General features: G+C 40.4%; 1 protein-coding gene across 1 annotated transcript in view; it reads right to left on the reverse strand.

The window, feature by feature from the left end:
• Positions 1–1,792: 1,792 nt before the first annotated feature.
• LOC113035882 (LHFPL tetraspan subfamily member 6 protein) overlaps positions 1,793–15,813 on the reverse strand; it is a 47,690-nt gene continuing 33,669 nt past the window's right edge. The window contains exons 3-4 of the mRNA XM_026191720.2: positions 5,876–5,974; positions 1,793–2,583 (exon numbers count right to left, since the gene is read on the reverse strand). Coding sequence (XP_026047505.1) covers positions 2,465–2,583; positions 5,876–5,974 — 218 coding nt within the window. The 3' untranslated portion in view covers positions 1,793–2,464. The remainder of the gene's footprint in view (positions 2,584–5,875; positions 5,975–15,813) is intronic.

Below are 15,813 nucleotides of genomic sequence, written 5' to 3' on the forward strand. Positions count from 1 at the left end.
TCTTGAGGAGCCGACACAAAATCTCCTAAATCGTTACATCACCACGGCCAGTCTGAACCAGTGAAGCAAGTTAGGATGAATCCGTGCTTCTATGGTTTAGCTAATCCAAACTTCCATATGTCCAAGGAGAAACGATGACTCATCAGACTAAGTAATGATTTTTCTATATTCTGTTGTCCAATTTTGTTGAGCCAGTGCAAACTGGAGCCATAGTTATCTCTTCTTAGCTGATAGGAGTGGCAGCTGGTGTGGTCTTCTGTTGCTGTAGCGCATCAGATTCAATGATGCCACATTCAAAATCACCTTAAATTGCTTTTTTTCTGATGCTCAGTTGAACTTTGAGATGTTGTCTCATTCATACCTAAAAGCACTGAGTTGTTGCCATGTGATTAGCCGATTAGATTTTTGCAATAGCAAACAATTGACGAGGTTTACCTAATAAAGTGGGCTGGTAAGTGTATACTACTACAGTTGTGGTGATGTGATCCTGCTAGTAATGATTGTATTGTTTTTTGAGTACACGACTTCATAGTTCATCATTTGTATTTGGTCTTTAAAGCTTTGGCTAACTTGAATTTGTTTGTTGACTCCATTGGGGTTTTAAATCATCACCCTCGCTTATAAAAAACAAACTTCTGCTATCTAATCTTATTTTTAGCTCTCTTCCAGCATAAATTAGGTGTCTATAAATCTGTTTGTGATTCTTAGAGCACAAAAAATATGTACAGCTCAAGGTGAACATCAGCACCAGTCAGTCTAAATTCACGTCAGTTACGTCAGTTGTAATATGTCTTCATTCAGGAGCTGATGCGAGCAACTGAATTTCTCAGCCACCACTCATTTATCATGTTTTAAGACAATCAGCCTCTTACTTGTTACAAGATCTCAGATTGAATGGTACACCCTGTCAGTCTGAGATTCGGGTGCAGATATAAAAGAGGGAATGCTCCAACGTGACCCCAATGTGTCTGCGTCTGCTGATGAGGCATCTGGTTGACTCTCTGTAACAATCACTGCTGATATCAATCAGCACAGGAGATCAGAGAGAGGGAGAGAGCAGAATGCAGAGGAGCCATACTAATATATTAAACAGAGCAAGTACTGAGAGGGATATTTCTCCAGTGGGGATGGGGGGGAGGGGGCGTTGCCATTATCTGGGTGATGTTGAGAAATGTGAGAAAATGGGCATGCTAATAAGGGCTAAAACACATCGAGAACAGCTGCATTGTAAATGAGCTGACTTTGTGCACTTGAGCTCGGATGTGGTGTTTGTTAATCAAAGAAAGAAAAACAGAGAACAAATGGCTAAAAATAGTAACTGGAAAAGCTGTGTTCAGCTCGCACCTCTAATGACACGCATGCAGCGGTGGTAATTGCTAAGAAAAGGTTGCCATTATTGTTATTCACACTGTGAAGGCAGGGTGAGGAGCTACGAGATAACCCCTGACATTAAACTGATGGCCCGACGGACGCAGAGCGCCTCAATTTCCCAGGGTATGATTGCATCTCAGGCTTTGTCTGGAAGACTCTGAAGCTTTTAAGCTGAGAAGCCTGATCAAAAGGCAAATACTCTGACTAGAGGTTACTAAATTTACTTCATCAATAAGGTGGAAAAATTAAATTCACAGCACTGCCCATCCTTATCCTCTTTGTCGATCAGAAAAAAAATGACTCCCACATGTAGCGAACACTATCAAGATCAAGAAGTCATGGGAAAAAAGCTTTTTAGGAATGCACGACTGTTCGTTTTTGCTCCGGGGCGTCGACTCAAAGAAGACTTGAAAAACCAGACTTCCAATAAACATTTATTTACAAAACAAACATAATGGCAAAGAATAATTTGAGGGTGAATACAAAACGTGATAAAATGATAAAATACGTTACCATACACAATGTATATCTTATGAATGTGTTAAATAAACTATGCTTTGATTTTTTTTGGGGTCTGAATCGAGGAAGCAGGCAGCCAGTGTCGGATTGCTTTACATTATAGGGATTATTGCATTTCTGTTTGTGTTTAAGGCAAGAATGAGTGATGAAGAGGAGACCGCAAACACTTCACGTAACAATGAGGCAATATTACTTCTGTTCATCACAGGGCGCACTATCACATAAACATTAAAGACCAAAGAAGAGGAAGACAAAAGAAAAAAGAGAGGGAGAATACACTTTTCATTAAAGAAATAGTTATGTAACAATCTTACAAACAGGATTGGTCCATACATTTTTCATTTAAGAACAGCTTTTAAGAGAAGTACCACTTTTCAAAGCCATGTGTGTGTGCTGCATTATGAAACAGTCCCTGCAGTTGTCAGATGAGTAGTGTCCCATGATGTGCAGAGCACCATAATGACTTGATGTCTTTGGTGCCTGATGTGCTGTACTGGTGTGAGTGCACAGAGTCCTCTCCCTTTTGTCGTACCGCCCGAGGTCTCCGCCTGTCCCTGTCTCTCTGATGCTCTCTTCAGTAAGGGTACTGCTTTTGCTTCTTCCCTGCGAAACAGGACAGCCAGGTGCACAGCAGCATAGCACCCGCCGCTCCTGCCCCTGTGCAGTAATACGCCCAGCCGATCTGACAGGAACCTGCAGAGGATGAAAAAAGAAAAGGTCTTTTCACCCTCTAGAAAAACATTGTAACAGATTCAAATTAATCTGGGCAAATAGGTCTTTAGCCAGTAAGACAGTCGCTTGATTTTAATGGAGAACGACACAGCTTACTCTGTATGTATAGCCCTTTTTAGGAAAACTGCCTAAAAATCTCACATCACTTCTGCTATGAAGGGGAACTCGAATATTTACTCCACTCAGATCAACTACACTGTAAAATTGGACCTAACAGCTCACCCATGCTTTGAATGATAATTGAGCATTACGCTATGCAAAACACACCGAACCATTCAGACGTTAGTTTGAAACGCCCAATCATTTTGTTTGAGATATATCACGAGAACTCCGCACCGCGCCTTTGATCTTGCCCTAGATCTAACATTAACGTGTTAATGTTAATCACAGAGAATGGTGGCAACTACTTAACATCTCTGCTCAGGCTACTATGTTCCCATCTTCTTGTGAAATACAGCTAGCACTGTTGAGAAAATATGCACAAAACAGAGCCCCAATTCATGTGCAAACAGTCTGCTATGTGGGAGATGAACAATTAGAGACTTGGAGAAACGCAGAAATGGAGTCTCTGGAAATTACAGTGATGCAACAAAATGCTGAAATGCAAATAAAACCTAAACCATTAAGTGCCTCCTTTAGACACACCTTGCATAATCATCAGAGGTAATTATATGCATTATGAAATAGGATACAGTGGTTGAGTTTCTTTTGAAAGTGTTGAAAATACTTATTTCCCTTTTTCTGTGGCATTAACAAAAAGTACATCCCCTCTTCTTAAATGTGACTGTAGCTTATCTATTCATTCAAATTAACGACAAGGGTATTTTCCACTTGCAAAACATATCCCATCAAAGGAATCACTCGGATCCTTCATGCTTTGCTTCTTTGGACTCAGGTATGGAAATGAACACGTACGCAGTTAATGCCTCCTGCAGAGGCATTCAGAGTTTTCAAGCACTGACTACAGCCTTCGTGGCTAATTAATGAGAGATGAATTAATGAAGGACTGCTTCAGATGTGGTGAAAGCATCATTCGTCGTCACCATCTTATCATAGTGTTGACATAAATGAGACGAACCTTGAGTCGCCAGTTGCTCTGAACAAAACTTTCAACCAAAAGCACTTGTTAACACAAACGTATATGTGCCTGTTCCTCCACAGAGGAAATAAAATGAAAACTGCGAATTCAACATAATTACCTCTGATAGCGTGTGGTGATGTGTTCTTGAAATTTAAAAGGGAGAAATCTGTTTGAATTATGTGGTTTAAGAGTAGATGCTGCTAGAATGGCAGAATCGGTGTGAATCCATAATTCATGTGACAGAAAACTGGATTAAAAATCACAGTTAATGTTTGCTGATGGTGTTCCTAATACATCTGGCTGCTTAGCATTTATTAACTTGCAACTCTTAACTTCATATTAGCAACATTTGCATTTTTTTTTCTTGTGGCAACAGTTGGAGAGGACAGTGAAGCTGTTTGGTTTTCCATTAATCTGTTCAGAGTATCATCTCAGCAGCGACAGAGCACATCTTCATGAAATGGGATACAAGTACTACAACCTGCGGCTATTTTGCCCATTTCCAGTCGGAAAATTGATTAGGATGAATAAGCAAATAAACAGTGGTTATTTTTTTTTTTTACATTTTATTATTTATTTATAATCTGTGTGAGTGCTTCTTCATATTCTGCAGTTGCAAAAAGAAAAAAAAAAACCACATGTAGCCTGTGTGCTGAATTACATTTTAATGTTTGCATCCACTGAAATGTGCATCATACGTCTGTTGCCCGGCACCTTCTTTGACCTGTATGCTGAACGGTAGCATGCAGCATAGATAATCCAGTCCCCTTAGTTATTTTAAATCCCACCTAAAAAAGCAAAGAAAAAGTAGTGCATGGGCAGATTTGTTTGCTTTCACGACTAAGAAATTAGCATTAGCAGAAATTTCCCCCAAAAAGTCTATCTTGAAGATTGATTACTGTATGTCGCTGAAGGAAGAAAGACATCTGAAAGCAAACCAAACTGCACGTTAATCAAAATGAAATTTAAACGGATCTGTTTTCCACTGACTTTTTTCATTTATAGTCAAACTTGATCACTTTTAATTTGTGTGAACCCAGGTAGAAGCTTTAGAGCTAGCAGGCCTATAAATGCTAATAAGTATTTCTTCCCTCCACTATTTGTTTTGATTTATTGGTAATAAGATTTAGTAAAGATACACATTTTTCTTCTTTCCTTTAAACCTGTAATGAAATGTAAAAAGTAGAATGATTGTAGTGAAGAGGATAGAAAAAATCTCATAAACTGAAGAATATTCACATGGGAGTAGGCTTTAATTACCAATATCTATAGTGATAATGATAATCTGTGTCCCCTTTATTATGCAGGTCAAATGTTTTGTGCAGCTCCATACAGATTCTTTTAATTCAAAAATCTGTTTTTATAGGTTTCCCATCCCTAGACTAGTGGTTCTCTGGTGCTCTTTTCCCTACGGCACGCTTTGATTCTGGACAAAAATATAAGAGCTGAATTTTCTCGAGGTTGATTTTGAGTATTCATGGTCCACACTCAGTGTTTTTAGTGAACCCCACTAAGCATTCAGATCAAGTCAAGATCCAAGCATGTGGGTGACGAATATCAAAATGGGCTGGGATGCTTCCAGGGATCCTCAGAGAGGATGAGCCTTTTAATTTTAATCCAGTGACATTAAAAAAAATCTCCATGTATTCTTGTGTTGAGTGTTAATAATATTAATCCAAGTTCCCAATAAAATATTTTACATCCAGTGAAAAACCAAACACTCTTTGATTAGTATCAAATAAAGGAGCAGCCGCAGTATGAAAAGCTTTTCCACCTCCCTAGTGTCTGATAAAGTAGCATATTACTGTCTGTGAGATAGTCCTGATAATACCAGCTGCATGCAGAGCACAAATCAAAGTATTGCTTATTCTCGGCACACATTTAAAGCTATAAAACATTTTGGAAATGGACAGCTACTGGATCTTCTGCTGTTAATTTTTTCCAAATGCATTAATCAAAACAACAAGAAATCACATCTTTTTTGACTACCAGAGAGAGACAAAAGGCAGCATGTCAACACATAAAGACAAACATCGGTCGTCTGTTTCACGTTTTCTGCGATTCGTCTGTTTTTGGGAATAAAAGATCCAGCGAGCACGGCACAAATTTATGAACCATCTGTGTGTAATTAAAGCCTCTGTGTGTGATGGATCTCCCTTGCAGACATCTTACCTAGTTGAAACTGGCTTGAGCTGTTGTTGCAGGTTTGCTGTACTTCCTCGCTGTCCCATCCCAGTGGATAGAGTGCGCAGCCCGATCCTATGAGCAGACCTGAGAACGAGATGAAGAGCAGGACAGTCGGGTCATGTGACGAGGGAATAGCACTAAAGACCGATCACCGGGGGTTCAAAAATATCACAAAACGTAGCAGCAGGCTGCAAAGACACCGTTTACGAGATAAAACCTGCAGCAAGGACAAACTCATCATCAAGGTGCTCGCTCAGCTCCTTGACGAAGGCCAGCATTGTTTTTAGGAAACCTCGCCTCTCCGGGTTTTTTTTTTATAATTTAAGAATCTTTTAAGCGCTGTGAATAAAAATGCAAAGCGCCATGTGTTTTCTTATTTGTTCCATCCAGATATCAAGCAAGGTTTAATTAATTTTAACCTCAGGTTTTGTGCGGATTCTTCCTCATTATTTGGTCAATGATTTAATTAAAATGATCAAAAAGAGACAATGAGCTGTTGCTCTACAGGCATACGTGTGACCTCACCTCTGTGGTTCTTCCTTCTCCTTATCCGCAGCTTCTCATTCTTGTTCTTCCTATTATGTTTTAGCACATATCACCAGAGAGGCAGCACTCACCGCGTCCATCAGTTCTACCTCTGAACTAAGCCTCGCAATCCTTTGGTACATGACACGGGCTGTGATTTTACTACTCTATCACATTTATACAGCAACAAAACAAAGCACCACAGCCATGTAGCTCATAAAACTGAAACAAATGAATGAGAACATATGCAAATAACTTGGCAATTTCTCACTGAGGCAACAGTGAAAAAAACAAGCATTTTTGGTACACAATAATTACTGTAAAACTCTGGAAAATCCTTGAGGGACTTCTTTATGTCAGTGATTAAAGAGACTTATGATTATGCCTAAAGCTGCGCACAGAGACAAGAGCAAAATCTAGTCAAGGCCATTACATTAAGGATTAATATCCTCAATATTTGCCTGCAGCCAGGTCTTGACAAGTTATTCCCTGGATGTCAAGGCCTGTCTCTTAAAATTACCCTGTGGGGGCCCCTGGTAGGTGGCTCTGCCATCACATTAGCTTAATCCCCTCAGATGTGTCTGCTCTGCTATCAGTTATGGGATGTGATGATGGCAGCAGAGGGAGAGACGGGAAGAAAGCGCTGCCTTCCAACCTGATTACCCCTGCCATCCAGGTCTGCCTTATTACATCTAGGCCAGATAACAAGCAGGAATTAGTCCACATGTTAATGAGGATGGGCTAGACAAACTGGCTAACATCTGAGGAGGAGTAGGTAGAGTGAAAGAGACATCTGTGTTGTCCCTGGTCACAGCCAAAAGGACAAACGAAAACGGGCTGTCTCAAATCAATTGGGTGAAACTCTGGCATGTTGATGAGAATGAGGGGATAGCAAAAGGCTCTGACCATGTCTGTGTCATTACAGCTCAGGATCAGAGGGGATCCAGGGATTTTAATACATAACAACTGAGCTGTTTCTCCCTCAAACCCTTAAGAAAACTTCAGACGAACTCCTCCTTCAGACCTAAAAATACTACCTTTAGCCCGTGCACTGCAGCAAAAGCGAAACAGGAGCATTTGATGTAAATCCCTATTCAAGCAACCACTATGGATACCTGATGAGTCTAAAAACCCACTATTTTAAAAGGTGCAAAAATGTATTTAGGAGGAAGGGTGCATTCACGCAGCCATTAAATTTTCTCGGTTACATAATGTTACTCGGTATGTTTTGATTCAAATTTGTAATAGCAAAGACTGTAAAGCATGCCAGCATGATAATGTATTCATGATTAATATTTAACATAATTTAAAATTCTCTTTCAAGTGTTGTGTAATGCAGAGATAGAGCAGCATGTAATCAAACTGAATTTCCTTGCAGCAAAATGAGAGGAGGTAAAAAAAAGAAAAAAAGAGCAAAAAAAAAAAACGACTTTATTTCCCAGAGATGTTATTATTCTATCCAGTGAGGTATAATATTTCCATTTGAAAAATCAAACTTGATGGCAATTCTCAATCATACTTTGGTTAACACGTTTGCTAAAACGATCAAAACCATAAAGTTGCTCAGTTCTGCAGCAGGCACCAAACAGAGTAGAATGGGAAAAGAAAGACTTCATTGCATAGTTTCCACATCAGGTCAGATTATGATGATGACAGTGAATGCTGGAAATTGCTCCAAGACTACGGGCGGGAGGGGAATTATTGCCACAACAAAGACTGGAGCTGAGGTTCATTGTGTAAGCGCCTAAAATCAAAGGTTTCCATGTGAAATGTCACTGTTGGCTGTTGTTTTTTGGAAGTAAACTCCCAGAGTCTGCAACGCTGCAGTGGGTGAAATCAATGTGAGCGCTCACATGTTACCGTAACACTATTAAGACAGTTACCGTGGGAGCAGATGAACAAAAAATATGGGCACACTGCTAAGGTGTAAATATGAGGTCCCACGTTTCTCTTTTGGCTTTTATTTATTTGATTTCTTCATTTTTTTTCCTCACGATGGCTAATTCCATCAAATCCCATCCTCCACACTCCACACTGGTTATTGAAAACCAGAGGTAGGGGGGCTGTTGACTGGGATGTAGGAAAAAGATTACTGAGAAAGAAAAAACCCCAAAAACATTCTTTCACATAATGTTCATGAGCCAAGCTGTTAGAAAGAAGTGTGCTGTTGTGAGAGGCAGCTACCTCAGGCTCTCCTTCTGCATGCACGCTGTTATAGTCAGATACTTCTCATCCTTCTTATTATCCCGTCCTAAGCTAACACTGCTACACCCCGATCTGCACAAACACACAGTTGGGGATTTGTGTCAGTTAGCGTGTGGTTGTCAGCTATAGATATGCTTCTCGACCTTTTGTGCCTTTCCAAGTGAGATTGAAGATTTCCTTTATTGCGACTGTTCTTGAATGTTTCAAGATGTTCTCACATTTTGTGACCTAAATCGAATGTCCTGAGTCCTGGTGTGAAACCTACTCAAGTTACAGACACACGACGGTCACAAGCACTAAAGCTAATTAACCATAAACAGCATTTTACTGCATGGAACTTCACATTCTCTTTGCTGCAAAACAGATTCTCTGAAAGAATTTAAAAGTCTTGAATTACGAGTCGTTTCGTTTCATTGAGGTCTTTGAGGTATTTCAGAGCTTTTCCCAAAGCACAGAAAGGAAATCGTCTCTTTCAGACAACATGAACAGCAGATGGTCTCATGATGAAATCGTTGCAGGACTCCGCTATAAGCTGTCATGAGAATAGTTAGTGGAATAAACCACAAGTCTGTCACAGAGCCTTTGCTGCAGCTAGATGACACTCTGAGACTGACAGAAAGGATGACAAATATGAGAAATATACAACAACAGCTTGCATCGACACACAGAGGCAGGCAGAGGAGTTATCACACCTAATACCCCCCCAAAATAAACTGACCCGCTGAAATGTCTGTGCGATCAAATCTGCCTCTAAAGCAAAGAATTAGTGAACATAAAAGTTCCATTACAGATACGAACTATTCTGTAGCCTGTCACTTTAATAACCTCTCTGATTTCCTCCTGTAGCTTTCAGCATGTGGAGCAGATTTCTCTTCACAGATGGGGTGATGGTGACAGGAGGTTATGTCAGAGAGAGCTTTTGTGCATGCACTCCTTATGAACATTGTAACCACTGCGAGGGTTTTTAGTGTAATGTTATGATTAAACTATAATGGTCCATATATGCTATGCCTGATGGTTGTACAGCATTTATCTCTATTGATGAATATTCTACCACATTATGTAGAATATATGTTGATGGTCTTTGTGTTTCTTTACTGTCTCTATAGATACTTTCTCAAACTAGTCCACTTGATTTTTATACTGTGTTCAGCTGGTATTACTGTAATAGGGGTCCAAGCAGCAGAGCTGTTGGATAAGCCCTAGTATTCCTGCATTGGTGTCTTCTTTCTTCTTTTAACATTTAACGCTCTCTTGAGTGCCACCCATAGGTCAAAGTCGGAGGTGTGATTATAAGCATAACTATGGAAGCCCGTTTCCGCCACTAAAAAGAAAAAAGTACCCATAACTTGAAATTTCGACTTATTAACTCAAAATTTTGAGAAAAGTCACTTGAAATTTCGAGTTAGCGCTGCCAATCAGTAATCTATGTGAATGACAATGACATGAAATGCCTTTCCCTAACAGCCACACTTTGAACATAATGATATCAAATTGTCATGGCAACTGTGCCCGGCTGAACTACTAAGTCCACTAGTCATTGCTTGAGCCCATTGAAAAGTTTTGCACTGATCTGCATGCATGCTTTTTTAAGATTCAGTTTTATCTACTGCTCCAGTGCAACTGAAGTCAAATGAACTGTACTGAAAAGCCAAATTTGTTACTTAGTGAGCTTTTTTTTTTTTTTTTTTTACTATTTCAGCACTCCTCTAAGCTGTCATGATAGGGTAGTTAGTGGAATTCACCAGAATGCTGTTGCAGAGGCAAGGCAGGAACTCATAATCTTTAGAAATCTGCCAGCACCATCATCCACAGACCCCGTGTGTGCTTTCCACAGAGGTGATTAAGGATCCAAAGAGCTAGCTTTCTTTAGTAACATCAATCATGACCTCAGGTCAAATTTAAAGATTCCCCTTAGCTTTCCGGGAGATCAGGAGAGGTTCAAGTGTGTCTCTATCTGGGAGGTATGTTTGTTTGCCTTACTGCATTTCGCCAGCAACCACTGTTTGTAGAGCGTGCCCCCCCCCATTTTTGAAGTTTTGTTTCAGTTGCTTTGGCAGCCAGCTGATGCTTTATAAGCTTCAGGGGTGGATGAGGCGAAGAAGAGGAGGAAAGGGCTGGATAGTGAGTGCAGTGCAGAATATATGAGGCCAGGCAACTTATTCATGATCGAGTTTCAATTGATCTCCGTGTGGTCATTATCGGAATGACTATGTCAGGGCTAATAGCTTGTCTGAAAGGCTCTTCTATGAACTTGAAAGAGTTGGGTTAAATAGATTTAACCAAATACAATCAGCCTCACATATCAGTGTACAATCCAGAAAATCTGCTCTAAAATAGTGATCTTTCTTCTGCCTCTGCTTGCCTCAGATTTCATCATCACAGTTGAGCACTTTTTTCAAATCAAATTATTGCCTGCCTAAAAAGCATACAGAGAAGTGTTTTATTCCATCACGGCTAAGCCATTGTTCCCCATCTTTTTTTCTCTGTCAATGCTTTTTTACCTGAATGAAAAACTGCCCCCTTTTCATATCCCCCCACATTCTCTGATTCAGGCAGTGCTGATGCCTTTTGTCAAGCTTTCTTGCTCTCTGTCAAGACCCAAGGAATTTCTTTACCCTCTTTCATGCCCCGAGACAATACCATTCAAGGTTATCATTCAAGAGGCCAAAAAGGGCAGGGGGAAAAAATGCAGAGGCTAAAGCTGGAGAGAATTTTTGTGGCCAGGGAATTGGAGTGTGGATGTGCCTGAGTGAGCTGGCTTAATGTAAGACAGTCCCTTTTGGGCTTGGAAGATCATCCAAAAGAAGTAGGAAAATGTAAGAGCAACCACACCTGGGAAGACAGTCTTGTTCTTCTATTAATATACCCTTTGCTCAGCATATGTGTTAAGACTTTTACTTACCAGAAACATGCCAAAGATGGATAAAAACTACACGATCAATAAACTGCTTCATTACTCCAGGAAATGCATGAAACGTGACTCTAGCCACATTGTCATTCTCTCCGTGTTTATCTTCCAGAGCTATAATGAAAAGCACCAGGGGTTCACAGTGTCATATCAGCCTAAAGAGGCCAGTGTGACTAATCTGTTCACAGACCCGTCCCTGCATGTCGAGGCATGAATTCTCTTTCATTTAAAAAACAAGACAAACAATAACATGTAACGTTTCCCTGCCTGCTTTTTAAAAAAAATCTTATTTTGATTGGCTCTGTCATTCAAGTTGGACTGGCTTAGTCGTTCTAGCAGGGCTTACTCCTGTGTGAGCATTTTTGCTGGAAAAGTTGGGGAATTTTTTGTGAGTGAGAAAGGGATCTGGAGTTTCACTTGAAAGGAGCAGTGAGATGGTTAGATGGAGGAAAAGGGGGGTGCAGAGACAGGAGGGATTTAAATAGGGTATGTGAAGTATGTGATATTTGATGTGCACAGTGAAGCATATAAATATTTGCTGCTGCTGCAAGTGACTGGCATTTGGCTGCAGCTGACTGTTAGTCTTCTGATTGGTTTTCCGTGGCTCAAGAGTTGGGAGTTCGCCTTGTAATCGGAAGGTTGCCGGTTCGAGCCCCGGCTTGGACAGTCTCGGTCGTTGTGTCCTTGGGCAAGACACTTCACCCGTTGCCTACTGGTGGTGGTCAGAGGGCCCGGTGGCGCCAGTGTCCGGCAGCCTCGCCTCTGTCAGTGCGCCCCAGGGTGGCTGTGGCTACAATGTAGCTGCCATCACCAGTGTGTGAATGTGTGTGTGAATGGGTGGATGACTGGATATGTCCTTAGGGACTAGTAAAGCGCTATATAAAATACAGGCCATTTACCATTAAAAAGTATCAAGTATTTTTAGTTTATTCATGTTATTTTGTTAAGTAGCTACCTCTGCGATCCTGCCACATACAGGGCAGCTGGAAAAGACATAGTGGGAAAGATGCTTTTCCTGTTCTTTTTAAGGTGTTTTCATACTTGTACTGTTGAGTCTGTGGAAACTGAAATCTGGTTTTCTTTCCCCTTGGTACAGTCCATTTGTGCAGATGTTAACACAGCAATCACACTCAAGTACAGTGTGATCCGATCTTGATCTGACCCAGCTACCAAACTGTGCATGGTACGGTTTGAGCAACATGTCTTCCACATAGCCACATATGCTTTGCATTCTGGGATGTGGCTGATTACCATAGACATGCAGGAGTAAATTCTCCCTGTTATCCACTAGTTACGAACATGGCACCTTCTTCCTATATTTACTTTTGTTCTCCCTGCTCCAGACACATGTGGCCAATAAGTGGATTGAGGGCTCTCGCATGGTTTGTAGCGACACATTTTTGATTCCCTTGGTGTTTCCTGTTTGCTAGAAAAAGCCACAACTTTACAAACTCATAATTCAGACCAGAGTAAACGAACTACAGGTGAAAAAACATCCTTACTTGGTACCCAGGGGCTGGACCATGGCCAACTTCCAAGCAGAACTTCATATTCATTTAAACTACACACAATTACCTCTGTTATTTGCACAGTTATTGTTAAAATTACAAGTTTAAAAACCACACCCTTTCTGACATCCCTACATCCATCATATTACATCATATCCTGACAGTCTGTTAGACACACCAAGGACTCTATAACTGCACCCTCTCACCCTGGCAGGCCTTTTGTGTCCCTGCCATTATACTGAAAACAAAGAAAACAGAACCATCAAGATGGTTGATGCATTAGTGTAGTTGAATTTAAGTTAACCTAATTCATTGAATCCTTTCAGCAGAATATTAGTACTACAGTTTTAGATTGATCTGTAATTGCATTTATTTGTCTTTATGTATAAGGAAAAACCCACTGAACCAACCACCCACTCAACAAGCTACAAATTCTAAGAAATAAGCCTTTGGAACGACTTTTTGCATCCCAAGTGTCGATGTGCACGCTGCATCACATGTGCTGTGAGCCAACGCAACCGCCTTCACTGCAGTTTTTTTTCTATTATGTCATTATTATGCTGACAAAATCTGCCCAGAACGACATGCAAAGTATTGCCAAAGTACGGCAGATGGCGTCTTCTGCCATGATGAAACTGACAGACAGACTCACGAGGTGAAAACAGTACCTGCCACACTGTCACAGCTAATAATAAACTGAATAAATTTGTTGCCTACTGCGTGATGGTTGACTACACACAGAAACTCTGCTAGTCCGCAGCTTCTGTTTAGTTTCATGTTTCTCCATGATTTGCTTCACAATTTGAATATCAAACACAGGAAACTCTATTACTGACCCGGTCGGTGAGATCAGAGCACTGTGACAAACACAGTCTGACTATTCATTCAGAGTGTGACCATCATCTCCATGACGCACCCACCTCATCTTCTCTTTGGTATTTGCTTCCGGCCCACAAAAAAGGTCAAACTGATAGAAACACTCACACACCCACATTATTATTTCATGCTCATATGATGTCTGTGTGGTTTTACTTTTATGTCATCCTGCAAACCTACATGTTTTTTCATGTATTCTCTCATTGTTTGGCTTATTTGCCTTTTGTCTGTCGAACATCAGTTGCCCTCCAGGAATGACTTTAAAGTAAGCTGAACAAAAGTGAATTAGAGTGTTTTAAATATCCATCAACAACCCTTATGCCGTTTAGTGGCTAATCAAATTAACATTTTGTCAACTGTATCTTGATTTAGCAAGTCAATTTAGTAAGTTCCTTACATTGTCAGAGATATATAGTATATGAGACGATCTTACAGAGTTTAGTTGACGAAATTTGGACTATGCTTTAGGATAATTTTGTCATTAGTAGGCGTGACAAATATTTTCTACAAGCAGAACTTAGGGCAGAGATAAACCCGTGGTAGTTAAAAAGTACTTATAAGTTAGGGCTGTGGAAAAACTTGAGTAAATCAAAAACTTTAATGACTAATGACTTTAATGATTGATGTAATCAGTTTCGATGACCAAAAATAAGTCAGAAATGATGAACAGCAGGTCTAGTTTGCCTGTGCCCCTCTGCTGTTAACTCAGTCTCATTTCTCTCCTGGTCCACCCATCAGTCAACATCACTGGCCCTGGGCGGAAAGAGCAGTTTGTGTTTTATTGATGTGTTTCAGTGCTTTTGCTAAAGGCGTTCTGTCAAGAGCTGGCCTTATCTAATCACACCATTCATTTGTCACACAGTTTCCTACTACAACCAGTAATTAATAAAAACACCAATTACACAACAAAATGAACTTCTGCTTCATCGGGCGTGATCAAAACCTCTCTCGGTCTGCTAGCCCAGGAGAACAACACGGTGCAGAAAATGTGCACAAGCTGAAAATGGGCTGTGCTAAATACGTAGCAAGTAACTTTCAAAAGAGAACATCCTGTGGATGCGTGCGGAGAATGAGCTTTTCACACAAGGGCGTAGATATTTTCTGTATGTCTCACCCTTTCCACTGACAAACCCATGGCTCTCTGCAAGCGTAACAATGTCTCCTCTGATCTCATACTGCAAATTGGATATCATTCCCCCTCCTTTTGGCTAAGATGAGAGTGCAAGTAGGAGGTATGGAAAAAGAAAGAAAGAAAAGAATTTCAGCAGCATCCAAGAGAAATTTCTCCTTTTTATTTTCCAAATGCTACTCATTTAGTTTTCCTTAAATGCAATGCATACTTTAACCTTTCTCTTAAATGTAGTCACCTCTGTGCTAAAGCTAGTGTGTAAAATCCTGAAAATTATATTCATATTGTATATCTTAGAAACCCTACCATTCCTGGATCACTTGACTTCTACTGTTATCAATTTGCTGCCTTATTCCCCCCCCCCAAACAAAGTCCAAAGAAAGATTAGCTTTTGAGCTATCTAGCAATATTTTAATGACTTATTATCACTATGAAGCTTGGTGGCAGGGTGGTGACAGTAAGCTACTTTGCTTGCACATGACACAGATGGAATCAAAGACAACTCTCAGGCTATTCTGGGCAACAGTTTTTCAGCCCTCTTTCAAATCAATTTTCAGTAATTAAAAGAAAGACGAAGAATGTGCTAAATAACATGCATCTATGGCAAAGTGTTGAAGAAATGATCTGCATGGCAGCCTGGAATCTCTGTAAGTCATAGCTTTTCCATCAAGAGTCAAATGAAGAAGAAAATGTATGTTGAGCACAACAGAGCCAAAGGCGATGAAAATCCTCCTCAGGGTAGGATCTACTTTATAGGGTCCTGTGTAGC

This window comes from Astatotilapia calliptera, chromosome 14 (genome assembly GCF_964374335.1).
Source record: "Astatotilapia calliptera chromosome 14, fAstCal68.1, whole genome shotgun sequence".
Taxonomy (NCBI): Eukaryota; Metazoa; Chordata; class Actinopteri; order Cichliformes; family Cichlidae; genus Astatotilapia; species Astatotilapia calliptera.